Source organism: Hemitrygon akajei, chromosome 4, assembly GCF_048418815.1.
Source record: "Hemitrygon akajei chromosome 4, sHemAka1.3, whole genome shotgun sequence".
NCBI lineage: Eukaryota > Metazoa > Chordata > Chondrichthyes > Myliobatiformes > Dasyatidae > Hemitrygon > Hemitrygon akajei.
Genome location: NC_133127.1, coordinates 1569830 through 1596905, shown reverse-complemented (window position 1 = coordinate 1596905; position 27076 = coordinate 1569830). Strand labels below are relative to the sequence as shown.

At 49.3% G+C, this 27076-nt stretch overlaps 1 protein-coding gene across 12 annotated transcripts in view; it reads left to right on the top strand.

Moving 5' to 3' along the window:
- The window catches only part of LOC140726062 (dynactin subunit 1-like), a 225943-nt gene that overhangs the window by 153751 nt on the left and 45116 nt on the right, over positions 1-27076 (top strand). For all 12 annotated transcript variants that reach the window (XM_073041988.1, XM_073041983.1, XM_073041984.1 and 9 more), the window contains 9 exons: positions 4768-4846; positions 5055-5214; positions 5343-5447; positions 5954-6145; positions 7052-7168; positions 10385-10537; positions 10899-11059; positions 13245-13413; positions 16650-16718. In XM_073041988.1, coding sequence (XP_072898089.1) covers positions 4768-4846; positions 5055-5214; positions 5343-5447; positions 5954-6145; positions 7052-7168; positions 10385-10537; positions 10899-11059; positions 13245-13413; positions 16650-16718 — 1205 coding nt within the window. The remainder of the gene's footprint in view (positions 1-4767; positions 4847-5054; positions 5215-5342; positions 5448-5953; positions 6146-7051; positions 7169-10384; positions 10538-10898; positions 11060-13244; positions 13414-16649; positions 16719-27076) is intronic.

The following is a 27076-nucleotide window of genomic DNA, read 5'->3' as shown; positions in this document are numbered from 1 at the left end:
CCCCCACCATTACCAACTCACCAGCATCATTTTCCAGTGATCTAATGTCAACCCTCACCTCCCTTTTTCTTTTTATATAACTGAAAAAGCTTTTGGTATCCTGCTTTATATTATTGGCTAGTCTTCCCTCATATTTCATCTATTCCCTTCTTATAGCTTTTTAAGTTGCCTTTTGTCGGATTTTTAAAACTTCCCAATCATCCAATTTCCCACTCACTTTTGCTATCTTATATACCCTTTCCTTGGCTTCCTTTGTCAGCCATGGTTGCTTACCTCTGCCATTTGAGAACTCTGTGGGACATATCTATCCTGCGCCCTGTGAACTGTTCCCAGAAACTTCAGCCATCTCTGCTCTGCTGTCATCCCTGCCAGTAACTCCCTCCAATCTACCTGGACAAGCTCCTCTTTCATGCCTCTGTAATTCCCTTTATTCCATTGCAGTATTGATACACGTGACTTGCTCTTCTCTTTCTGAAATTGTATATTATGATCACTGCCTCCTAAGGGTTCCTTTACATTAAGCTCCCTAATAACGGTGAGGACAATATGAGTGAGGTTGGACTACTGTGTCCAGTTCTGGTCACCTCAGTATAGGAAGGATGTGGAAGCATTGAAAAGGGTACAGAGGAGATTTACCAGGATGCTGCCTGGTTTAGAGAGTATGGATTATGATCAGAGATTAAAGGAGCCAGGGTTTTACTCTTTGGAGAGGAGGAGGAGGATGAGAGGAGACATGATAGAGGTGTACAAGATATTAAGAGGAATAGACAGAGTGGACAGCCAGCGCCTCGTCCCCAGGGCACCACTGCTCAGTACAAGAGGACATGGCTTTAAGGTAAGGGGAGGGAAGTTCAAGGGGGATATTAGAGGAATGTTTTTCACTCAGAGAGTGGTTGGTGCATGGAATGCACTGCCTGAGTCAATGGTGGAGGCAGATACACTAGTGAAGTTTAAGAGACTACTAGACAGGTATATGGAGGAATTTAAGGTAGGGGGTTATATGGGAGGCAGGGTTTGAGGGTCGGCACAACATTGTGGACCGAAGCCTGTAATGTGCTGTACTGTTCTATGTTCTGTAAGATCTGGATTATTACACAACACTCAATCTAAGACAGCCTTTCCCCGAGTAGGCTCAAGCACAAGCTGCTCTAAAGAGCCATCTCGTAGGCATTCAATAAGTTCCCTCTCTTGCAATCTGACACCAACCTGATTTTCCCAATCTGCTTGTATATTGAAGTCCCCCATTGCAATCGTATCATTACCCTTATTACATGCCTTTTCCAGCTCCCTTTGCAATCTCAACCCCACATCTTGGCTATTTGGAGGCTTATATATGATTCTCATAATGGTTTTTTTACCCTTGTAATTTCTTTGCTACACCCACAGAGATTCAACATTCTCTGACCCTATATCATCTCTTTCTAAAGATGTAATTCCATCTCTTAGCAACAGAGCTACACCACCACCTATGCCTTTCTGCCTGTCATTTCGATACTGAGTATATCCTTTGTTGTTAAGCTCCCAACTACGCCCTTCTTTCAGCCACAGCTCAGTGATGCCCACAATGTCATACTGACCACCTTTAATTGCTCCACCTTATTCCAAATGCTACACGCATTTAACTACAGCACCTTCAGTCCTGTCTTCTTCACAGTTTTGAATTTTGTCTCTGGTCCAATTTAACTCTTTGCACTGTTTGCACTTGCATCCAATCATTGGCTTGTCCTTCCTTAAATTCTTGTTACACCCATCATCTACTTGTAAACCTGCTGGATAATCCTCAGCTCTATCATACTGGTTCCCCATCCCCATCCCAATCCACACTTGCCAGATCCATTCTGATTCCTTCAAAATTTAGAATCTCAATCTGCGGACCAGACCTATCTTTTCCTTATTTACTTTGAAACTAATGGCATTGTGGTCATTACACAAGCTTCAATTACCTGCCTTGTCTCGTTCCCTAGTAGGAGACCTAGTACCAAATATGGTCATATCTTGCTTATTCCTCAATTCCACCCATAAAGCCTCACTAGTTGTGTCGTCCAGTCCGTCCTGATGGAGCACTGCCATGACATCTTCCCTGATTAGAAACGCAACTTGTCCCACTTTAGTTCCTCACACTCTATCACTTTAAAATCCCTGGAACAGTTCTGCCCTTCCTGCAATCAAGTCTTACTAATGGCTACAGCATCATAGTTCCAGGTGTTGATCCATGCCCTGAGTTCATCTGCCTTTCCTGCAATACTTCTTGCATTGAAATATATGCAGTTCAGAACACCAGTCGCACTATGACGAACCTTTTGATTCCTGACTTTGTCTGAGGTCTTACCAATTTCTATCTGCACAACCTCTCCACTAACTGTTCTGGCACTCTGGTTCCTTCTCCCTGCAACTCTAGTTTAAACCCCACCGTGCAGCTCTAGCAAACCTTCCCACTAGAATATTACTCCCCTTCCAGTTCAGACACAAACCATCCCTTCTGTACAGGTCTCACCTTCCCTGGAAGAGAGCCCAATGATCCAAAAAACCTTACGCCCTCCCTCATTATACCAGCTCCTTAGTCACATATTAAAATGTATAATCTTTCTATTTCTGTCCTCACTAGTACATGGCACGGGTAGCAAGCCCCAGTCCTTTAACTTAGCACTGAACTCACTTCGCAGGACCTCATCACCCCTCCTGCCAATGTCGCTGGTAACAAGGGGGACCACGACCTCTGCTTGCAGACTCTCCCACTTCAGAATGCTGTGGGCTCGATCTGAGATGTCCTTTACCCTTGCACCTGGGAGGCAATAAACCACTTGGGAATCTTGTTCTCGTCCACAGAATCTCCTGTTTGTTGCCCTAACTGAGAAATCCCCTATCACTACAGCTCACCTGTGCGGAGCCAGACTCCATCTACTGTGACTCTCCTCTCCTAGGATGTCCCTGCCTACGGTATCCAAGCAGTTGTTAAGGGCAACAGTCAGAGAAGTACCCTGCACTGGCTGCCTATCCCTTTCCATCCACTTGACTTTCACCCAGATCCCTGTGTCTTGCACCTTGGATGTAACTCTCTCTATATGTCCTATTGATCAACCCTTCAGCCTCCTGAATGATCCAAAGTTCATCCAGTTCCAGATCCAACTCCTTAAGATGGAGTGTTAGAAGCTGCAGCTGGATGCACTTCTCACAGTTGTAGTCATCAGGGACAGTGGATGTCTCCCTGCCTTCCCACATCCCACAAGAGGAGCATTCAACCATCCTGCCTGGCATCTCTACTGTCCTTGCTGAGCAGATATAAAGAAGGAGCCAGACTCGATGTCAGAGACCCAACCACTGTGAATTTGCAATATTTTGTCATCCCCCTCCCGACAGTGATATACCTGTTGTTGAGGGGGATGGCCACAGGGGTTCTCTGCACTGGTTGCCTATCCCCTTTCCCTTCCCTGACAGTCACCAAGTTTCCTTTGTCCTGCACCTTGGGTGTAACTACTTCTCTATATGTCCTATCTATCATCCATGCATGGAGGTCAGTGACCAGTGGTGTGCCTCAGAGATCTGTTCTGGGACCCCTTCTCTTCGTGATTTTTATAAATGACCTGGATGAGGAAGTGGAGGGATGGGTTAGTACATTTGCTGATGACACAAAGGTTGGAGGTGTTGTGGATAGTGTGGAGGGCTGTCAGAGGTTACAGTGGGACATTGATAGGATGCAAAACTGGGCTGAGAAGTGGCAGATGGAGTTCAACTCAGTTAAGTGTGAAGTGGTTCATTTTGGTAGGTCAAATATGATGGCAGAATATAGTATTAATGGTAAGACTCTTGGCAGTGTGGAGGATCAGAGGGATCTTGGGGTCCGAGTCCATAGGACGCTCAAAGCAGCTGCACAGGTTGACTCTGTGGTTAAGAAGGCATACGGTACATTGGCCTTCATCAACCATGGGATTGAGTTTAGGAGCTGAGAGGTAATGTTACAGCTATATAGGACCATTGTCAGACCCCAGTTGGAGTACTGTGCTCAGTTCTGGTCACCTCACTACAGGAAGGATGTGGAAACTATAGAAAGGGTGCAGAGGAGATTTACAAGGATGCTGCCTGGATTGGGGAGCATGCCTTATGAGAATAGGTTGAGTAAACTCGGCCTTTTCTCCTTGGAGCAACGGAGGATGAGAGGTGACCTGATAGAGGTGTACAGGATGATGAGAGGCATTGATTGTGTGGATAGTCAGAGGCGTTTCCCCAGAGCTGAAGTAGCTAGCAAGAGAGGGCACAGTTTTAAGGTGCTTGGAAGTAGGTACAGAGGAGATAACAGGGGTAGGTATTTTACTCAGAGAATGGTGAGTGCGTAAAATGGGCAGTGGTGGAGGCGGAACCGATAGGGTCTTTTAGGAGACTCCTCTCTAGCTTAGAAAAATAGAGGGCTATGGGTAACCCCAAGTAATTTCTAAATTAAGTCTGTGTTCGGCACAGAACTATGGACCGAAGGGACTGTATTGTGCTGTAGGTTTTCCATGTTTCTATCCCTTCAGCCTCTGGATTGATCTGGAGTTCACCCTGGATTGTCAGAAGCTGCAGCTGGATGACAGACAGACAGACATACTTTATTGATCCCGATGGAAATTAGGTTTTGTTGGGAAATTGGGATGCACTTCGTGCAGTTGTTGTCGTTAGGGAGACTGGATGTCTCCCTGCTGCAAAAGGAGCAGGGAGAGATGAGGGGGTGAAGGGGACGGGTAGGGAATACAGGTGAGCATCCATGACCCACACTGACAAAGTGTTCCACAGGTACGGACGGAGCTGCCTCCAGTTACCAACTGAAACAGCTGGAGGAGCAGAACAGTCGGCTGAAGGAAGCTCTGGTCAGGTCAGTGTCCCACTCACACAAAGACACTCACTCACACTCACATTCACTCTCCCCCTGCCCTTTCCTGGGCCCCGCCGCCCTTTCCTGGGCCCCCCCACTGCCCTTTCTTGGGCTTGCCCTGCCCCTCTCCCCTAACCCCCATCTCCCGTGCCCCCTCTTCCCCCACCTCCCCTGGCCCTCTCACCTGCTGACTCTGTGTGCCGGGTAGGATGCGGGACTTGTCAGCTTCGGAGAAACAGGAACACACCAAGTTGCAGAAGGCAATGGAGCGCAAAGCATCCGAGCTGGAGAGCCTGAGGCAACAGCGGGACAGACTCGAGCAGGAGCTGCGACAAGCTGAGAGCACCATCGACGAGCTTAAGGAGCAGGTCTGTATGGGCTGGTCACTGTCTGAGGGATTGCAGTGGAGTGGGTATTTGAGTAAGTGTCTGGGGGAGTAGGGGTGGTATGGGACTGAGAGAGAGGAGTATTGTGTTGACCTGACATTCTGTGCCAGGTGGATGCTGCGCTGGGGGCCGAGGAGATGGTGGAGACCCTGACCGACAGGAACCTGGACCTGGAGGAGAAAGTGCGGGAATTGAGAGAGACAGTCAGTGACTTGGTGAGTACAAACGCCCGTTCCTGGGTCACCACAGGGTCAGGTGTCAGGGCTAGGCAAAGACCCCATCATGTTTGACAGTGAAAGCAGTCAGCAGGAATCAGAGAGACCTGTTAAGGAACCTGAGGGTCAACTCTTACACCCAGGAAGGGGTCGGGTCAGAGCTGTAACCAAGCAGGAGGGGGGTCAGGGCTGTGACCCAGTTGGAGGGGTCAGTGTATCGAATGAGTTGTGGTCGGGGTCAGGGTTGTGACCCAGGGGGAGGGGGTTCGAGGTTGTGCCTGGGACATCAGTGGAAGGAGGGGTGAGGGATAGTCAATGGTGATAGGGAACAGCTTCGAGGTAGTGACTGTGCTCCACTGCGTTTCTCTGCCACGCCCCTACGTGCTCCAGGAGGGATTCTGACGTGGCTGTGGATACGGTACAGTGTTAGGGGTTGGGGATTATTGGGAATGAGGGTCAATTGCCAGTGCTGTGACTCAGTTGCTGCCTCCCGCCCAACCTTGTAGGAGGCCATTAACGAAATGAATGACGAGCTGCAAGAAAATGCACGGGAGACGGAACTGGAGCTGCGTGAGCAGCTGGACCTGGGCGCTGCACGTGTGCGAGAGGCACAGAGACGGGCGGAGGCCGCACAGGAGACAGTGGCTGACTACCAACAAACCATCCACAAATACCGACAGCTCACCTCACACTTGCAGGTAGAGTCCTCAAAGGCTCTCCACACACACTATGCCCTGGCACCCTCCCCTCCTCCTCCGGTACCCGGCACTCTCCCCTCCCCCTCCGGTACCCGGCTCTCTCCCCTCCCCCTCCGGTACCAGGCTCTCTCCCCTCCCCCTCCGGTACCCGGCACTCTCCCCTCCCCCTCCGGTACCCGGCTCTCTCCCCTCCTCCTCCGGTACCAGGCTCTCTCCCCTCCCCCTCCAGTACCCGGCACTCTCCCCTCCCCCTCCGGTACCCGGCTCTCTCCCCTCCCCCTCCGGTACCCGGCACTCTCCCCTCCCCCTCCGGTACCCGGCTCTCTCCCCTCCTCCTCCGGTACCCGGCTCTCTCCCCTCCCCCTCCGGTACCCGGCTCGCTCCCCTCCCCCTCCGGTACCCAGCAATCTCCCCTCCCCCTCCGGTACACGGCTCTCTCCCCTCCCCCTCTGGTACATGGCTCTCTCCCCTCCCCCTCCGGTACCCGGCACTCTCCCCTCCCCCTCCGGTACCCGGCTCGCTCCCCTCCCCCTCCGGTACCCAGCAATCTCCCCTCCCCCTCCGGTACACGGCTCTCTCCCCTCCCCCTCTGGTACATGGCTCTCTCCCCTCCCCCTCCGGTACCCGGCACTCTCCCCTCCCCCTCCGGTACCCGGCTCTCTCCCCCTCCCCCTCCGGTACCCGGCACTCTCCCCTCCCCCTCCGGTACCCAGCAATCTCCCCTCCCCCTCCGGTACCCGGCTCTCTCCCCTCCCCCTCTGGTACCCAGCTCTCTCTCCCCTCCCCCTCCGCTACCCGGCTCTCTCCCCTCCCCCCATTGATCCCTCTTCAACCCCCCCACCACACCCGGCCCCTGTCCTGCGCTGTTTGCTGTGTGTTGACCTGCCACACTCGACCCTGTTCCAGGAGGTGAACCGTGAGCTGATGAGCCAGCAGGAAGCTTCGGCTGAGCAGGAACAGCAGCCAGCCCCCGATATCATCGACTTCAAGATCAAGTTCGCTGAGACCAAGGCTCATGCTAAGGTAAGGTGACGGCTGCTCTCCTGCCAGTCAACTCCACTTCTCGCACTGGCCGTATCCCCACCCCTCCTCCACGTCTCATCGCCCTGTGTATGAGATTAGAAGCAGCTCACCAGTCTCTCCTTACACTGAAATATTCCACCCCTAGTAGTGTCCTGGTGAATCCCCTCTACACCCTCTCCAGGGCTCTCAGATACTTGGTGACCAGAACTGTACACAGTTTACCAGCTGAGGTCTGACCAGGATTTGTAACCTCCCTGCTCCTGTACTCAGAACCACACCAACGCAGATTAGTATCCCATTTGCCTTGTCACCAGGTTATCTACCTGAACTGCCACCATAGAACCACAGAACACTACAGCACAGTACAGGCCCTTCAGCCCTCCATGTTGTGCCAACCCATATAATCCTTAAAAAAAGTACTAAACCCACACTACCCCATAACCCTCTGTTTTTCTTTCTACGACCTTCAATGACCTTTGGACTTGCAAACCAAGGGCCCTCCCCTCGTCAAGGACCCCTCTCTTGGTTGTGGTCCCAGTATTGAGCTCCCCCTTCCCCGGGTCTGTGTGTGACGTGGACCTATAGCTGAGCTCCATCTCCCCTTAGTCTGTGTATGACGTGGACCAAGAGCTAAGTTCCCTTTGCCCATTGTTGGTGTGGAAAGTGGCCCTATTGCTGAACTCCCTCTCTCCCTGGTCTGTGTGTGACATGGTCCCAGTGTGGAGCTCCCTCTCTCCCTGGTCTGTGTGTGACATGGTCCCAGTGTGGAGCTCCCTCTCTCCCTGGTCTGTGTGTGACATGGTCCCAGTGTGGAGCTCCCTCTCTCCCTGGTCTGTGTGTGACATGGTCCCAGTGTGGAGCTCCCTCTCTCCCTGGTCTGTGTGTGACATGGACCAAGAGCTAAGTTCCCTTTGCCCATTGTTGGTGTGGAAAGTGGCCCTATTGCTGAACTCCCTCTCTCCCTGGTCTGTGTGTGACGTGGACCTATAGCTGAGCTCCATCTCCCCTTAGTCTGTGTATGACGTGGACCAAGAGCTAAGTTCCCTTTGCCCATTGTTGGTGTGGAAAGTGGCCCTATTGCTGAACTCCCTCTCTCCCTGGTCTGTGTGTTATTTGGTCTCATTGTGGAGCTCCCTCTCTCCCTGGTCTGTGTGTTATTTGGTTTCATTGTGGAGCTCCTTCTCTCCCTGGTCTGTGTGTGACATGGTCCCAGTGTGGAGCTCCCTCTCTCCCTGGTCTGTGTGTGATGTGGTCTCAGTGTGGAGCTCCCTCTCCCCCTGGTTTGTGTGATGTGGTCCCATTGTGGAGCTCCCTCTCTCCCTGGTCTGTGTGTGACATGGTCCCAGTGTGGAGCTCCCTCTCCCCCTGGTTTGTGTGTGATGTGGTCCCATTGTGGAGCTCCCTCTCTCCCTGGTCTGTGTGTGACATGGTCTCAGTGTGGAGCTCCCTCTCCCCCTGGTTTGTGTGTGATGTGGTCCCATTGTGGAGCTCCCTGTCTCCCTGGTCTGTGTGTGATGTGGTCCCAGTGTGGAGCTCCCTCTCTCCCTGGTCTGTGTGTGATGTGGTCTCAGTGTGGAGCTCCCTCTCCCCCTGGTTTGTGTGTGATGTGGTCCCATTGTGGAGCTCCCTCTCTCCCTGGTTTGTGTGTGATGTGGTCCCATTGTGGAGCTCCCTCTCTCCCTGGTCTGTGTGTGATGTGGTCCCATTGTGGAGCTCCCTGTCTCCCTGTTCTGTGTGTGATGTTATCCCAGTGTGGAGCTCCCTCTCTTCCCCCTCTCCCTGGTCTGTGTGTGATGTGGTCCCAGTGTGGAGCTCCCTCTCTCCTTGGTCTGTGTGTAACGTGGCTCCACGCAATAAGGTGCCTTACACAAGGCTGCTTAACAAAATAAAATCCTATTACATTACAGGAAAGGTACTGGCATGGATAGAGGAATAAAGGGAGGCCATTTCTGGTGGCTTGCCGGTGACCAGTGGTGTTCCTCAGGGATTGGGACCGCTACTTTTCACATTGTTTGTCAGTGATTTGGATAATGGAATTGATGGCTTTGTGGCAAAGTTTGCAGATGATACGAAGATAGGTGGATGGGTAGGTAATGCTGAGGAAGCAATGCGATTACAGCAGGACTTAGACAAATTGGAAGAATCGGCAAAAAAGTGGCGATGGAATACAGTGTTGGGAAATGCATGATAATGCATTTTGGAAAAAGGAACAATAGTGTGGACTATTCTCTAAATGGGGATACTGATGAAGGGTCTCGGCCGGAAACGTTGGCTACTCTTTTCTCACGGATGCTGCCTGACCTGCTGAGTTCTTCCAGCGTTGTGTACATATTCTTTGATCCACAGCATCTGCAGTTGTATTTTTGTATCTAAATGGGGAGAAGGTTCAAATGTTAGAGTTGCAGAGGACTCCTTGTGCAAGGTTTCCAAAAGGTTAATTTACAGGTTGAGTCTGTGGTAAAGAAGGCAAATGCAATGTTGGCATTTATTTAAAAACAAAGAGATAATGTTGAACTTTTGTAAGACACTAGTCAGGCCGTACTTAGAGTATTGTCAACAGTTTTGGGTCCCATTTCTCAGAAAGAATGTGTTGTCATTGGAGAGAATCCAGAAGAGGTTCACAAGGATGATTCTGGTAATGAAGGGGTTAACATATGAAGAGCGTTTGGCAGCTTTGGGCCTGTACTCACTGGAATTTAGAAGAATACGTGGGATCTCATTGAAATCTTAGGAATGTTGAAAGGACTAGATAGGGTGGATGTGGAGAGGATGTTTCCTATCGTTGGGGTATCCAGTACTTGAGGGCATAGCCTTAAAACTGAGGGGTGACATTTGAGAACAGATTTATGGAGGAATTTTTTAGCTAGAGAGTAGTGAATCTGGAATGTTCTGCCACAGATTGTGGTGGAGGCCAAGTCCATGAGTATATTTAAGGCAGAAGTTGATCATTTCCTGATCGGTCAGGGCATCAAAGAGTATGGTGAGATGGCAGGTGTATGGAGTTGAGCAGGATCTGGGATCAGCCATGATGGAATGGCAGACTCGATGGGCTGAATGGCCTAATTCTGCTGCTATGTCTTATGGTCTTATGGTGTGTGACATGATCTCATTGCTGACCTCCTCCTCCCCCTGGTCTTTGTGTAACTTGACCCGTGTCTCCTTCTCCCCTGGACTGTGTGTGACGTGGTCCTATATCTGAACCCCATCTCTCGGCAGGCAATCGAAATGGAACTGCGCCAGATGGAAGTTCAGCAGGCGAACCGCCATGTCTCACTGCTCACCTCCTTCATGCCCGATTTCTTCCTGCGTCACGGTGGGGACCATGACTCCATCCTCGTCCTCCTGCTCATCCCACGGCTCATCTGCAAGGTAGGTGAGGCTCATGGGGGTGGAGAGGGGATGCAGACTGTGGCTTATCATGGGGAGAATTGGACAGGGAGTCAGTGGGACGGAGGGGAAGGATGAGGTGGGATGAGTTGGGCATGTGGAGTGGAGGTGATTGCGAGGGGATGGATGTAGAGCCAGAGAGAGTTGTGGTTGGGCATGTGCAGGTGGAGGGGAAAGGAGGAGGAGTGGGCTGTGGGGATGGGAAGGGAGTGGGAGGGAGGAATGTGAGGCAGAGGGATGATAATGGTACGGATGCGATGAGTATGAGGTGTGGGGAGGAGGGAGATGGAGGGAGGTTGTGGTGGTAGGGAGCGGCTGGGCTAATTGCTATTTCTGTCTCAAGGCTGAGCTGATCAGCAGGCAGGCTCAGGAACGTTTCGAGCTGAACGAAGATTACAGCCAGCGTCCCGGGCTGCGAGGGGCTGCGGGTGAACAGCTGAGCTTCGGGGCTGGGCTCGTCTATTCCCTCACTCTGCTGCAGGCTACGCTGCATAAATACCAGCAGTGAGTACCTCGCCCCTCATACCCCGTGACAGTCAGGCTACTGTTCAGAGTTCATGGCCTGGGTTAAAGGTCCTGTAGGAACAGGGATTGGGTTAAGGCCCTTCCCTCACAACCCGGCCAGATGTGAAGTGTTGCACCTTGGTAGGTCAAATGTAAAGCAACAGTACCACTGTTACGGGACTGTTGATGAGCAGTGGGAAGATCATTCCTCACTGTTACGGGACTGTTGATGAGCAGTGGGAAGATCATTCCTCACTGTTATGGGACTGTTGATGAGCAGTGGGAAGATCATTCCTCACTGTTACGGGACTGTTGATGAGCAGTGGGAAGATCATTCCTCACTGTTACGGGACTGTTGATGAGCAGTGGGAAGATCATTCCTCACTGTTACGGGACTGTTGATGAGCAGTGGGAAAATCATTCCTCTCTGCAAGTTGCTGCACAGGTTGTTAGGGTGGTTAGGAAGGCGTATGCTATACTTGCCTTTATTAGTCAAGGTTGTTTGTCCATCATTGTTGATGAAGACCTCGACACCATTATGATGATGATAGTGTTGAGACTAGCGCGTGGTTTGGATTTAAGTGAGGGAGAGTTGCACAGCATCAGCCTCACTCTCTCTTCCCAATTCCCATCTGGATCTCGTGGCAAGACAAGAGTCGAGACGGCTGAAGATGGGACTAGGCGCAGTGGATGACCAGGACATCATCTGTATCTTATCGTGCTGTATGTGTTCCACAACGCTTGCAGAGACCTCCTTCTTGACCGTTGGACCTTCCATTGGTCTTGTCCGCTCAATCCGCCGGAGTCTGTCTTCACGTGCTGGGATAGACAACTCCCTATCTCACCGAGGGTTTGACACCCGTCGGCTACCCTCACCTGGTTTAGCCGGCTTGTGGAAGCTGTTGCCGGGGGTGTGAGTGCTGTCGCATGCAGACAGCTACGGGGAGCCACAGGTGAGAGCTGAGTACCAGGTGGGGGCCAAAGGTGGACACTCCGCCTGAAAAGGACGCAACATGTTCCCCCACCAGAGATGCTACCTCTCTCTGACACCCCATACACCCCATTAGTCAAGGAATTGAGTTCAAGCGATCATAAGACATGGGAGCAGAAATAGGCCATTTGGCCCAATGAATCTGCTCCGTTATTTCATCGTGGCTGATTTATTATCCCTCTCAAGTCCTCCCTTCTTCTAAAAACCTTTGACATACTGACTAATTAAGAACCTATCAACATCTGCTTTAAATAAACCTAATGGCGGCTCCACAGTGGCGATGAGTTCCACGGATTCAGCACCCGCTGTCTTAAGTCTTCCTCATCTCTGTTCTAAATAAATGACCCTTCATTCTGAGGTTGTGCTCCCCCACCATTGGAAACGTCCTGTCCACATCCACTCCATCTCGGCCTTTCAGTGTTCCATGGGTTTTAATGGGATCCTCCCGCACTCTTCTAAACACCAACGAGTACAGGCCCAGAACCATCAAACGTTGCTCGTCTGGATCTTCTCACCAAGTTTTGTTGCAACTTTATAAAACTCTAATTAAGCCACATCTGGAGTATTGCATACAGTTCTGGTTGCCCCCACTACAGGAAGGATGTTGAGGCTCTGGAGAGGGTGCAGAAGCGAGTTAGCAGAATACTGCCTGTATTAGAGGGCATGTGATATAATGAGAGTTTGGACAAACTTGGGTTTTCTCAGTAGCAGTGGAGATCTTGATAAAGGTTTATAAGATTCTGAGAGGCACGTATAGAGTAAACAGATCATATCTTTCTCCCAGGGTTGAAATGTCTCGTACACGAGGGCATGCATTTAAGGTGAGAGGGGGTAATTTCAAAGGAGATGTGAAAGGGCAAGTTTTTTTACACAGAGAATGGTGGGTGGTGGTGGAGACATACATTATGGACTTTAGATAGGCACATGAATGTGAGGAAAATGGAAAGGTATAGACACTGTGTAAGTAGAAGGGATTAGTTTAGCTTTGTTGGCCTTTTGATCACTAATTTATTTGGTTCAGTACAACACTGTGGCCTGAAGAGCCTGTTCCTATGATGTCCCACCATATGTTCTAAATATGGGTCAAAGGTCAGAGATCCAGGATCCGGAGTTTACAGGGATAGGTGTTGGGGATCAGAGGTGCCCAGGGTCAGGGCTCAAAGTTTGTGACTGCTGATTATTTGCTGTTCCCAGGGCCCTGGAACAGTGCAGCGTGGATGTTTATAAACGGATTGGCAGCCTTTATGCAGAGATGAGTGTGCACGAGAGGTCACTCGATTCCCTGATCGAGCTGCTGCACCGAGACCAGCTCGACGAGACAGTCAACGTGGAGCCTCTGACCAAGGCCATCAAATACTACCAGGTACTGCCAGCAATCACCATCAGCCCCTTCCCTGTCATCCACTTCAATGTCATCGCTTACCCTTTCGGCCATCCTCCATCTACCTTTTAACTTACTGAAACATTGCCTTCCACTCCTTTAAACATACCAAGACCCTGTTTCCCCCTCCCTTTGAAATCACTGGGGACCCCGTTTCCCCCCTCCCTTTGAAATCGCTGGGGACCCCGTTTCCCATTCCCTTTGAAATCACTGGGGACCCTGTTTCCCCGCTCCCTTTGAAATCACTGGGGAGCCCGTTTCCCCCTCCCTTTGAAATCACTGGGGACCCCGTTTCCCATTCCCTTTGAAATCACTGGGGACCCCGTTTCCCCCTCCCTTTGAAATCACTGGGGACCCCGTTTCCCCCTCCCTTTGAAATCACTGGGGAGCCCGTTTCCCCCTCCCTTTGAAATCACTGGGGAGCCCGTTTCCCATTCCCTTTGAAATCACTGGGGACCCCGTTTCCCCCCTCCCTTTGAAATCACTGGGGACCCCATTTCCCATTCCCTTTGAAATCACTGGGGACCCCGTTTCCCATTCCCTTTGAAATCACTGGGGACCCCGTTTCCCATTCCCTTTGAAATCGCTGGGGACCCCGTTTCCCGTTCCCTTTGAAACCACTGGGGACCCCGTTTCCCATTCCCTTTGAAATCGCTGGGGACCCCGTTTCCCATTCCCTTTGAAATCGCTGGGGACCCCGTTTCCCATTCCCTTTGAAATCACTGGGGAGCCCGTTTCCCCCTCCCTTTGAAATCACTGGGGAGCCCGTTTCCCCCTCCCTTTGAAATCACTGGGGAGCCCATTTCCCCCTCCCTTTGAAATCGCTGGGGACCCTGTTTCCCCCCTCCCTTTGAAATCACTGGGGACCCCATTTCCCATTCCCTTTGAAATCACTGGGGACCCCGTTTCCCATTCCCTTTGAAATCACTGGGGACCCTGTTTCCCATTCCCTTTGAAACCACTGGGGAGCCCGTTTCCCATTACCTTTGAAATCACTGGGGACCCCATTTCCCATTCCCTTTGAAATCACTGGGGAGCCCGTTTCCCCCTCCCTTTGAAATCACTGGGGACCCCGTTTCCCATTCCCTTTGAAACCACTGGGGAGCCCGTTTCCCATTACCTTTGAAATCACTGGGGACCCCATTTCCCATTCCCTTTGAAATCACTGGGGAGCCCGTTTCCCCCTCCCTTTGAAATCACTGGGGACCCCGTTTCCCATTCCCTTTGAAACCACTGGGGAGCCCGTTTCCCATTCCCTTTGAAATCACTGGGGACCCCGTTTCCCATTCCCTTTGAAATCACTGGGGACCCCGTTTCCCATTCCCTTTGAAATCGCTGGGGACCCCGTTTCCCATTCCCTTTGAAATCGCTGGGGACCCCGTTTCCCATTCCCTTTGAAACCACGGGGGAGCCCGTTTTCCCCTCACTTTGAAATCACTGGGGACCCCGTTTCCCATTCCCTTTGAAATCACTGGGGACCCCGTTTCCCATTCCCTTTGAAATCGCTGGGGACCCCGTTTCCCATTCCCTTTGAAATCGCTGGGGACCCCGTTTCCCATTCCCTTTGAAACCACGGGGGAGCCCGTTTTCCCCTCACTTTGAAATCACTGGGGACCCCGTTTCCCATTCCCTTTGAAATCACTGGGGACCCCGTTTCCCATTCCTTTTGAAATCACTGGGGACCCCATTTCTCCTTCACTTTGAAACCACTGGGGACCCCGTTTCCCGTTCCCTTTGAAATCACAGGGGACCCGTTTCCCCCTTCCTTTGAAATCATTGGGGAGCCAGTTTCCCCCTCCCTTTGAAATCACTGGGGACCCCGCTTCCCATTCCCTTTGAAATCACTGGGGACCCTATTTCACCCTCCCTTTGAAATCACTGGGGACCCTGTTTCCCCCTCCCTTTGAAATCACTGGGGAGCCTGTTTCCCCCTCCCTTTGAAATCACTGTGGACCCCGTTTCCCATTCCCTTTGAAATCACTGGGACCCCGTGTTCCATTCCCTTTGAAATCACTGGGGAGCCTGTTTCCCATTCCCTTTGAAATCACTGGGGAGCCTGTTTCCCATTCCCTTTGAAATCACTGGGACCCCGTGTTCCATTCCCTTTGAAATCACTGGGGATCCCATTAATAGCACCCTTTCAACCTACCACAACCCATTTCCTGGTCTCTTTGTAACCACTTAGGGCCCCAATTTATTGCTCCCATTGAAACCCATTAGGGCTCCATTTCCTGCTCCCATTGGACCCACTGGGACCCTGTTCCCCCCTCCCATTGGACCCACTGGGACCCTGTTCCCCCCTCCCATTGGACCCACCGGGACCCCCGTTCCCCCCTCCCATTGGACCCACCGGGACCCTGTTCCCCCCTCCCATTGGACCCACTGGGACCCTGTTCCCCCCTCCCATTGGACCCACCGGGACCCCGTTCCCCCCTCCCATTGGACCCACCGGGACCCTGTTCCCCCCTCCAATTGGACCCACCGGGACCCCCGTTCCCCCCTCTCATTGGACCCACCGGGACCCTGTTCCCCCCTCCCATTGGACCCACCGGGACCCTGTTCCCCCCCTCCCATTGGACCCACCGGGTCCCCGTTCCCCCTTCCCATTGGACTTACCGGGACCCTGTTCCACCCTCCCACTGGACCCAGAGGGACCTCACTTCCCACCCCTTCCCGTAGAACCCACCGGGGGCCCTGTTCTTCCCTCCCACTGAACCCACTGAGACTTCACCTCCCACTCCCAGCTCCCTTTAAATCCACTCATCATGCTCCCCTTTCACTGCTGCACGCCCCATTGCCTTCTACCGAACGGTCCCTGATCCCCACCCTCACCACCAAACCACACTGACTCCCTCTGGCGACTGTGTCCCACAATGTTCCCCTACCCCTCACCCGCATAAACGCCCACGTCACTATGTGACCGACAGGTGAGAAGTGGGGGGGGGGGGTCAGTCTGTGTCCTCTGCTCCCCCACCCCCCCGAAACCCTCATATTGTAGTGTGACCGACATGCGATGGTGGAGAGGGGGTCGGTTGGTGTCCCACACATCCATCCACCACGCCCCTAAGGTAAAGGCCAATGCCACAGTATGCCTGATGGGTGGTGAGGAGGGGGTCAGTCTGTGTCCCACAGTGTCGCCCTGCCCCAGGGTAAACACATCGCATTCAGCATCTCTGAGCTTGGAGGAGATGGATGAGTGACAGTCTCTCTTCTCATAGCACCTGTACAGCATCCACCTGGCAGATCAGACTGAGGACTGCACCCTGCAGCTGGCTGACCACATCAAGGTGAGAGCCTCCTCCTCGGCACTGACCCTCCATGCACAACCTCTCCCTCCTTCACTCTGTTGCCCCAAACTCGTTCCCCGCTGCCTCCCCCTCACTTCCCTGCCCCTTCCTCCCTCAAAACGTTGCAGGAACATGACGAACGTCAGCAGCTCCACAGGTCATCATGTTACACACGGCAGGAAACGGGGAGCTGGACGGTTTGTGTTTATACACAGGAAACGGGAAGCTGAATGGTTGACTAGTGTTTATACACAGGAAACAGGAAGCTGAACGGTTTGTGTTGACTAGTGTTTATACACAGGAAACGGGAAGCTGAACGGTTTGTGTTGACTAGTGTTTATACACAGGAAACGGGAAGCTGAACGGTTTGTGTTGACCAGTGTTTATACACAGGAAACAGGAAGCTGAACGGTTTGTGTTGACTAGTGTTTATACACAGGAAACGGGAAGCTGAACGGTTTGTGTTGATTTGGTGTTTATATACAGGGAACAGGAAGCTGAACGGTTTGTGTTGACTAGTGTTTATACACAGGAAACGGGGAGCTGAACGGTTTGTGTTGATACACAGGAAACAGGAAGCTGAGCAGTTTGTGTTGATTGTAATGTTTATACACAGGAAACAGGAAGCTGAATGGTTTGTGTTGATTTGGTGTTTATATGCAGGGAACAGGAAGCTGAACGGTTTGTGTTGACTAGTGTTTATACACAGGAAACGGGAAGCTGAACGGTTTGTGTTGATTTGGTGTTTATACACAGGAAACAGGAAGCTGAACGGTTTGTGTTGACTAGTGTTTATACACAGGAAACGGGAAGCTGAACGGTTTGTGTTGATACACAGGAAACAGGAAGCTGAGCAGTTTGTGTTGATTGTAATGTTTATACACAGGAAACAGGAAGCTGAATGGTTTGTGTTGATTATGGTGTTTATACACAGGAAACGGGAAGCTGCACGGTTTGTGTTGATTGTGGTATTTATACACGGAACAGGAAGCTGAACAGTTTGTGTTGATTGTGATGTTTATACACAGGAAACAGGAAGCTGAACAGTTTGTGTTGACTAGTGTTTATACACAGGAAACAGGAAGCTGAACAGTTTGTATTGATTGTAATGTTTATACACAGGAAACAGGAAGCTGAATGGTTTGTGTTGATTATGGTGTTTATACACAGGAAACGGGAAGCTGAATGGTTTGTGTTTATATACAGGAAACGGGAAGCTGAACAGTTTGTGTTGATTGTGGTGTTTATACACAGGAAACGGGAAGCTGAATGGTTTGAATTGACTCGTGTTTATACACAGGAAACAGGAAGCTGAACGGTTTGTGTTGACTAGTGTTTATATACAGGAAATGGGAAGCTGAACAGTTTGTGTTGACTAGTGTTTATACACAGGAAACGGGAAGCTGAACGGTTTGTGTTGATTGTGGTATTTATACACGGAACAGGAAGCTGAACAGTTTGTGTTGATTGTGATGTTTATACACAGGAAACAGGAAGCTGAACAGTTTGTGTTGATTGTGATGTTTATACACAGGAAACAGGAAGCTGAACGGTTTGTGTTGATACACAGGAAACAGGAAGCTGAGCAGTTTGTGTTGATTGTAATGTTTATACACAGGAAACAGGAAGCTGAATGGTTTGTGTTGATTATGGTGTTTATACACAGGAAACGGGAAGCTGAACGGTTTGTGTTGATTGTGGTATTTATACACGGAACAGGAAGCTGAACAGTTTGTGTTGATTGTGATGTTTATACACAGGAAACAGGAAGCTGAACAGTTTGTGTTGATTGTGATGTTTATACACAGGAAACAGGAAGCTGAACGGTTTGTGTTGATACACAGGAAACAGGAAGCTGAGCAGTTTGTGTTGATTGTAATGTTTATACACAGGAATCAGGAAGCTGAATGGTTTGTGTTGATTATGGTGTTTATACACAGGAAACGGGAAGCTGGACGGTTTGTGTTGATTTGGTGTTTATATACAGGGAACAGGAAGCTGAACGGTTTGTGTTGACTAGTGTTTATACACAAGAAAAGGAGAGCTGAACAGTTTGTGTTGATTGTGGTGTTTATACACGGAACAGAAAGCTGAACAGTTTGTGTTGACTAGTGTTTATACACAGGAAACGGGAAGCTGAACTGTTTGTGTTGATACACAGGAAACAGGAAGCTGAGCAGTTTGTGTTGATTGTAATGTTTATATACAGGAAACGGGAAGCTGAATGGTTTGTGTTTATACACAGGAAACGGGAAGCTGAACAGTTTGTGTTGATTGTGGTGTTTATACACAGGAAACAGGAAGCTGAACGGTTTGTGTTGACTAGTGTTTATACACAGGAAACAGGAAGCTGAACGGTTTGTGTTGATTTGGTGTTTATACACGGAACAGAAAGCTGAACGGTTTGTGTTGACTAGTGTTTATATACAGGAAACGGGAAGCTGAACAGTTTGTGTTGACTAGTGTTTATACACAGGAAACGGGAAGCTGAACGGTTTGTGTTGATTGTGGTATTTATACACGGAACAGGAAGCTGAACAGTTTGTGTTGACTAGTGTTTATACACAGGAAACAGGAAGCTGAAAAGTTTGTATTGATTGTGATGTTTATACACAGGAAACAGGAAGCTGAATGGTTTGTGTTGATTATGGTGTTTATACACAGGAAACGGGAAGCTGGACAGTTTGTGTTTATACACAGGAAACGGAAAGCTGAATGGTTTGTGTTTATATACAGGAAACGGGAAGCTGAATGGTTTGTGTTTATACACAGGAAACGGGAAGCTGAACAGTTTGTGTTGATTGTGGTGTTTATACACAGGAAACGGGGAGCTGAACGATTTGTGTTGACTAGTGTTTATACACGGAACGGGAAGCTGAACGGTTTGAGTTGATTGTGGTGTTTATACACAGGAAGCAGGAAGCTGAAGGGTTTGTGTTGATTATGGTGTTTATATACAGGAAACGGGAAGCTGAATGATTTGTGTTGATTGTGGTGTTTATACACAGGAAACGGGAAGCTGGACGGTTTGTGTTGTTTGTGGTGTTTATATACAGGGAACGGGAAGCTGAACAGTTTGTGTTGACTAGTGTTTATACACAGGAAACGGGAAGCTGAACGGTTTGTGTTGATTGTGGTATTTATACACGGAACAGGAAACTGAACAGTTTGTGTTGATTGTGATGTTTATACACAGGAAACAGGAAGCTGAACAGTTTGTGTTGATTGTGATGTTTATACACAGGAAACAGGAAGCTGAATGGTTTGTGTTGATTATGGTGTTTATACACAGGAAACGGGAAGCTGGACGGTTTGTGTTGTTTGTGGTGTTTATATACAGGGAACGGGAAGCTGAACAGTTTGTGTTGATTGTGGTATTTATACACGGAACAGGAAGCTGAACAGTTTGTGTTGATTGTGATGTTTATACACAGGAAACAGGAAGCTGAATGGTTTGTGTTGATTATGGTGTTTATACACAGGAAACGGGAAGCTGGACAGTTTGTGTTTATACACAGGAAACGGAAAGCTGAATGGTTTGTGTTTATATACAGGAAACGGGAAGCTGAATGGTTTGTGTTTATACACAGGAAACGGGAAGCTGAACAGTTTGTGTTGATTGTGGTGTTTATACACAGGAAACGGGGAGCTGAACGATTTGTGTTGACTAGTGTTTATACACGGAACGGGAAGCTGAACGGTTTGAGTTGATTGTGGTGTTTATACACAGGAAACAGGAAGCTGAAGGGTTTGTGTTGATTATGGTGTTTATACTCAGGAAACAGGAAGCTGAATGGTTTGTGTTGATTGTGGTGTTTATATACAGGAAACAGGAAGCTGCATAGTTTGTGTTGACTAGTGTTAATACACAGGAAACGGGAAGCTGAACGGTTTGTGTTGATTGTGATGTTTATACACAGGAAACGGGAAGCTGAATGGTTTGTGTTGGTTATGGTGTTTATATACAGGAAACGGGAAGCTGAATGATTTGTGTTGACTAGTCTTTACACACAGGAAACAGGAAGCTGAACGGTTTGTGTTGACTAGTCTTTACACACAGGAAACAGGAAGCTGAACGGTTTGTGTTGACTAGTGTTTATACACAGGAAACGGGATGCTGAACGGTTTGTGTTGATTGTGGTGTTTATACACAGTGGGATCTGAAACTGGCCTTCAGTCCTCTTTAGATTGTGCAGAATTGTTGTACGTTCATACTGGGCCAGTTCAATATTCGGATGGCAGGACGCAGCACTGTCAGAGCAAACGACCCAAATTCTTTGCACTTCCAGCCGTCCTCCCCACCATCCTCTTGTCAGTCTGTGTAAGCTACGTGAGCAACATCTTTGGAATGATTCACTTGCACTCGGTTGGTGTTGGCAGTGGGGGTAAGCTCCCACTGCCTATTCAGTGCTCCCTGTGACATGTGTCATAGAAATAGCCTCTGACAACCAGGTCCAGCTCCTAGCCTTCACTTATGGCTTAGCTCCTCAGCCTGGCAGAATCGTTTTTACTGAGAGAAGGGCCAAAGGCAGCCTGTTGCTTTTGTTCCTTTTCATGCCTGTCCACATCAGGTAGCATCTTTGCCACTTCCCTGGCTTTTGACTGTGTACAAGGCTGATTTGCTAGCTCAACATTCAACCCAGCATGGATGGACAATGTGCGGTTTAGTGCTGATGTCACTACCCCACTAGCTGTCTACAAAGGCAGGCTTCTGGTGCCTGATAACCAGTCACTTTAGTCAGATGGGGCTTGTCAGCTCTTCAATAAGGAAAGCTCCGATTTCAAACCGCCATTGTCTTGCAGCTGTACTCACTCATGGGAAAGGCTTTGGGAGTAATCCCTGAGAAAAACTCTGGAGCTGAGTCCTTAAGACAAGCCTGTGTTCAGCACTGATTTGCAAGTCCTGCGATGCCACTGCTACCAGACTGGATCAGTCTCTGCCGTTCCTTTGCATGGAGAGGGGTATCCTGCTGCACAGGCAACAGTATGCTGGCCACTCATACCACTCTCAGGTCGCACATCATTGGCATAGACAGCTAGGATGCAACACAACTAAAGACAGAGGACCATTAGCTACACTTAACCACAATGCACCTGAACATTTCTATCAGAATAAATCCTGCAAAATATTTCTTCAAATCTTTAAAAACACTGGAACCCATAACACATCAAAAACAATTAACATTCTTGCTAGGAAGCATAATAATACAACTGTCCCATTGGCCAATATTTGTCCATGTCTCTCTACATTGGAGGTTCCCAACCTGTTTTTCTGCCTTGTCATTAACTGAAAGGTCTGTGGACCCCAGTTTGGGAACTCCTGATTTAACCCATTCTTGACAATGTACCTATTCGAGTATGCTTTAAAACATGGTTCACGTCTCTGTAATGTGAGACCACTGATCTGCCGTGCGATTGTGGTATCATTGTAGTTTCAGTATTAGAAGAGATAAATTGGGTACAAGTGAGAACTAGAAAAGAATGCAGAGTAGAGTAATACACACAATGTGAAACATAGAAAACCTACAGCACAATACAGGTCCTTCGGCCCTCAATACTGCTGAAAACATGTACTTACTTTGGAAATTACCTCGGGTTACCCATAGCCCTCTATTTTTCTAAGTTCCATGTACCTATCCAGGTGTCTCTCAAAAGGCCCGTCTCCACTACCATTGCCGGCAGCCCATTCCACGCACTCACCACTCTCTGAATAAAAAACTTACCCCTAACATCTTCTTTCTACCTACTTCCAAGCACCTTAAAACTATGCCCTCTCGTGTTAGTCATTTCAGCCCTGGGAAAAAGCCTCTGACTATCCGCACAATCGATGCCTCTCATCATCTTATACATCTCAATCAGGTCTCCTCTCATCCTCTGTTGCTGCAAGGAGAAAAGGCCAAGTTCACTCAACCTATTCTCATAGGACATGCCCCCCAATCCAGGCAGCATCCTTGTGTAAACACTTGGCTCGATCAGCTCCTGTTCGTCTAGGGGAAATTACTGTCTGCCCACCAAACTGTGTCTCACGTTTGTGCAGATGCTGTGTAATGCACCCCGGTACACACCCACGATGTAAGGCAGCAGAGAGTACACAATATGCGATCAAATGATTGCACTTTATAATCATTTAACATCACATTACACTTTGTGATGTGGTTGGTAGAAAAGCAAAATAGTAAAGAAAAAGGTGCCACTTTAGTTGATTTTAACCAGTCTTTGCACAAGTAAATCCGTTGGAGCTCACTGAACCAAGTCTCTTTTCCACAAATCGATCTTCTCCGAACTCTGGCGACCCTCGGCTGGGACCACCTCTGGTGGTCTACCAGAGTGCTCCACACACATCCTTCCTCTTCTCCTCAATGAAGGCCCGCGCAGTCAACTCCGGTTCCCACACATACAAGATAGAATAACTTGACTTCCATTGGTTAGTTGCCCATTATCTGTAGTTATAACCCAGACATCGCAGCTACAGAGAAACCATTACCTCATCAGTTAACATTACAGAGAAGCCATTTCATAGAAACATAGAAAACCTACAGCACAATACAGGCCCTTCAGCTCACAAAGTTGTGCCGAACATGTCCCTACCTTAGAAATTGCTAGGCTTACCCATAGCCCTCTATTTTTCTAAGCTCCATGTACCTATCCAAAAGTCTCTTAAAAGACCCTATCGTATCTGCCTCCACCACCGTTGCCGGCAGCCCATTCCACGCACTCACCACTCTCTGAGTGAAAAACTTACCCCTGACATCTCCTCTGTACCTACTCCCCAGCACCTTAAACCTGTGTCCTCTTGTGGCAACCATTTCAGCCCTGGGAAAAAGCCTCACGATCAATTTCATTAAAACACAAAAGAGAAGCCATTTTATTATTAGCAGTTAACATTACTGAGAATCCCCCTACACTTGTAAATCCCCTCTGCATTCTTTTCCTCATCCTTCCTGAAGTGAGGTGACCAGAACTGAGCACAGTACTCCAAGTGAGAGCTGTATAGCTGTAACATTATCTCTTGACTCTTGAACTCAATCCCACAGTTGATGAAGGCCAATACACCGTATGCCTTCTTACCTACGCCGTCAACCTGCGCAGCAGCTTTGAGCGTCCTATGGACTCGGACCCCAAGATCCCTCTGATCCTCCACGCTGTCAAGAGTCTTACCATTAATACTATATTCTGCCATCATATTTGACCTACCAAAATGAACCACTTCACAGTTATCTGGGTTGAATTCCATCTGCCACTTCTCAGCCCAGTTTTGCATCCTATCAATGTCCCGCTGTAACCTCTGACAGCCCGCCATCAGCAAATTTGCTAACCCATCCAGGTCATTTATAAAAATCACGAAGAGTAGGGGTCCCAGAACAGATCCCTGAGGCACACCACTGGTGACTGACCTCCATGCAGAATATGACCCGTCTATAACCACTCTTTGCTTTCTGTGGGCAAGCCAGTTCTGGATCCACAAAGCAATGTCCCCTTGGATCCCATGCCTCCTTACTTTCTCAATAAGCCTTGCATCGGTAGCTTATCAAATGCCTTGCTGAAATCCATATACACTACATCTACTGCTCTATCTTCATCAATGTGTTTAGTCACATCCTCTGTGCTGGAGGAACTCAGCAGGCCAGGCAACTCTTGGGCCGAGAGCCTTCATCAGGACTGGAAAGGAAGGGGAGAAGTCATAGTGAGAAGATGGGGGGAGGGGAGGAAGAAGTACAAGGTGGTAGGTGATAGGTGAAACCGGGAGGGGGGGAGGGGGTGAAGTAAAGAGCTGGGAAGTCGATTGGTGAAACACACACAAAATGCTGGAGGAACTCAGCAGGCCAGGCAGCATCTATGGAAAAAAGTACTGTCAACTTTTTGAGCTGAAACCCTTCAGAAAGAACACCCCCCCCCAACCCCGAGAGCACTTTTTTCCATAGATGCTGCCTGGCCTGCTGAGTTCCTCCAGCGTTTTGTATGTGTTGCTCAGATTTTCAGCATCTGCAAATTTTCTCTTGTTTGTAAATTGATTAGTGAAAGGGCTGGAGAAGGGGAAATGTGATAAGAGAATACAGAAGACCATGAAAGAAAGTGAAGGGGGGAGCACCAGAGGGAAGGATGGGCAGGTAAGGAGAGGTGGTGTGAGAAGGAAACAAGAATGAGGAATGGAGGGGGTTCGAGTAATCGACGTCCATGCCGTCAGGTCAGGTTGGAGGCCTTGCAGCCGGTACATCAGGTGTTGTTCCTCCAGCCTGAACGTGGCCTCATCGTGGCAGTGGAGGAGTTCATGGACTGACATGCCAGAATGGGAATAGGAAATATTCCCTTGGAATACTTGGGCCACTTGGAAATCCTGCTTTTTGTGGTGAGGGTGCTCGACGAAGCAGTCTTCCAATCTGACATACAGGAGGTCACACTGGGAACTGTAGAAGAAAGCCCTCAACTGTGAGTGGAGTCACTGGGACGCCGTCGTGATGGCGGGGTTTTTTTGGTAGGCTTTCTTGTTTTTATGAGGCAGAGTTGCTAGCTCAATGCTCAACCCAGCACGGGTGAAAAGCGTGCAAGGGAGCCGGCTGGATTCGAACTCGGAAGCCTGTGCTCCGAAGTCCAGCGCTGATGCCACTGTGCTACCAGCCAGCCACTAGGTACTGTAGAAGACCCCAAAAGATTCACAGGTGAAGTGTCGCCTCACCTGAAAGGACTGTATGGGGCCCTGAATAGTAGTGAGGCAGGAGGTGTAGGGGCACTTGTTCTGCTTGCAAGGATAAGTGCCGGGAGGGATGAGTGGACAAGGGAGTCACATAGGGAGTGATCCCTGTGGAAGGCCAAAAGTGGGGGGGTGAAGAAAAGATGTGTTTGGTGGTATGATCGCATTGAAGATAGTTCTGGAGAATTATGTACTGGATGCAGAGGCTGGTAGGGTGATAGGTGATGACAGGAGGAATCCTGTTTCTGGTGTGGCAATGGGAGGATGCAATGTGGACAGAAGTGCGTGAGATGGAGGAGATGAGGGTGAGGGCACTGTTGATGGTGGAGGATAGGAAGCCAAGCCCCTTTCATTGGAGGAGAAAGACATCTCTGTAGTTGTAGAATGAGAAGCCTCATCCTGAGAGCTGATGCAGTGGAGACAGATGCACTGAGAGAAAGGGGTGGCATTTTTACAAGTGGCAAGGTGGGAAAAGTCCAGATAGCTGTGAGAACCAGTGAGTTTATAAAAGATATCAGTAGTTAAACTGTTTCCAGAGATGGGTACAGAGTTCAAGAAAGGAAAGGGAGGTGTCAGAATTTGACTGAATAAATTTGGGGACAGGGCGGAAGTTGGAGGTAAAGTTGATGAAGTTGACAAGCTTGGCATGGGTGCAGGAAGCAGCACCAATGCAGTCATCAGTATAGCATAGGAAGAGTTGAGGAATGATGCCGATGGTAGGCTTGGAACATGGGCTGCTACATGTAGCCAATAAAAAGGCAGGCATAGGCTGGACCCACTTGAGTGAACGGTGGGAGGAGCCAAGGAGAAATTATTGAGGATATAGAGTGTCCAGCTATAGAGAGGGTGCAGTGCAGGCAGGCCGTGGAAAGGCCGAGGCGGTGGATAAAATGGAGGGGATTGAGAGTTTGCGGTAGGGATTAAGGGTATGGAGATCGAAGGGATTGAAGTTGTGGAGGGGATCACATTTGTGGAGTGGTTTGGGGGTTGTGGAGATGTTAGTAGTGATCTTTCAAGAATCGCTAGATTCTGGAATGGTTCAGGAGATTGGAAAATTGCAAATGTCACTCCATTCTCTTCAAGAAAGGAGAGAGGCAGTGCAAAGGAAACAGGAGGCTGATTAGTCTGACCTCAGTGACTGGGTAGATGTTGGAGTTGATTTTTTTAGGATGAAGTCTCAGTGTACTTGGAGATGTGATAAAATAGGCCATAGTCAACATGGTCTCCTCAAAGGACAATCTTGCCTGACAAATCTGTTGGAATTCTTTGAAGGAACAACAAGCAGGATAGGCAAAGAAGAATTGGTTGATGTTGTGTAGTTGGTTTTGCAGAAGGCGTTTGACAAGGAGCCACACATGAGGCTGCTTACGAGCCCATGGTATTACAGGCAAGACTCCAGTATGGATAATGTGGTGACTGATTGAAAAGGAAGCAAAGAGTGGGAATAAAGGCAGTCTTTTCTGATTGGCTGCCGAGAACGAGTGGTATTCCACAGGGATCTGGGTTGGGATCAATTCTTTTTATGTTATATGTCAACGATTTGGATGATGGAATTGAAGGCTTTGTGGCCAAGTTTGCAGACAATATAAATATAGGTGGAGGGGCAGGTAGTGTTGAGGTAGTGTTCGGTATTGTTATTTAAAGTAAAATTGGATAGGTATATGGACAG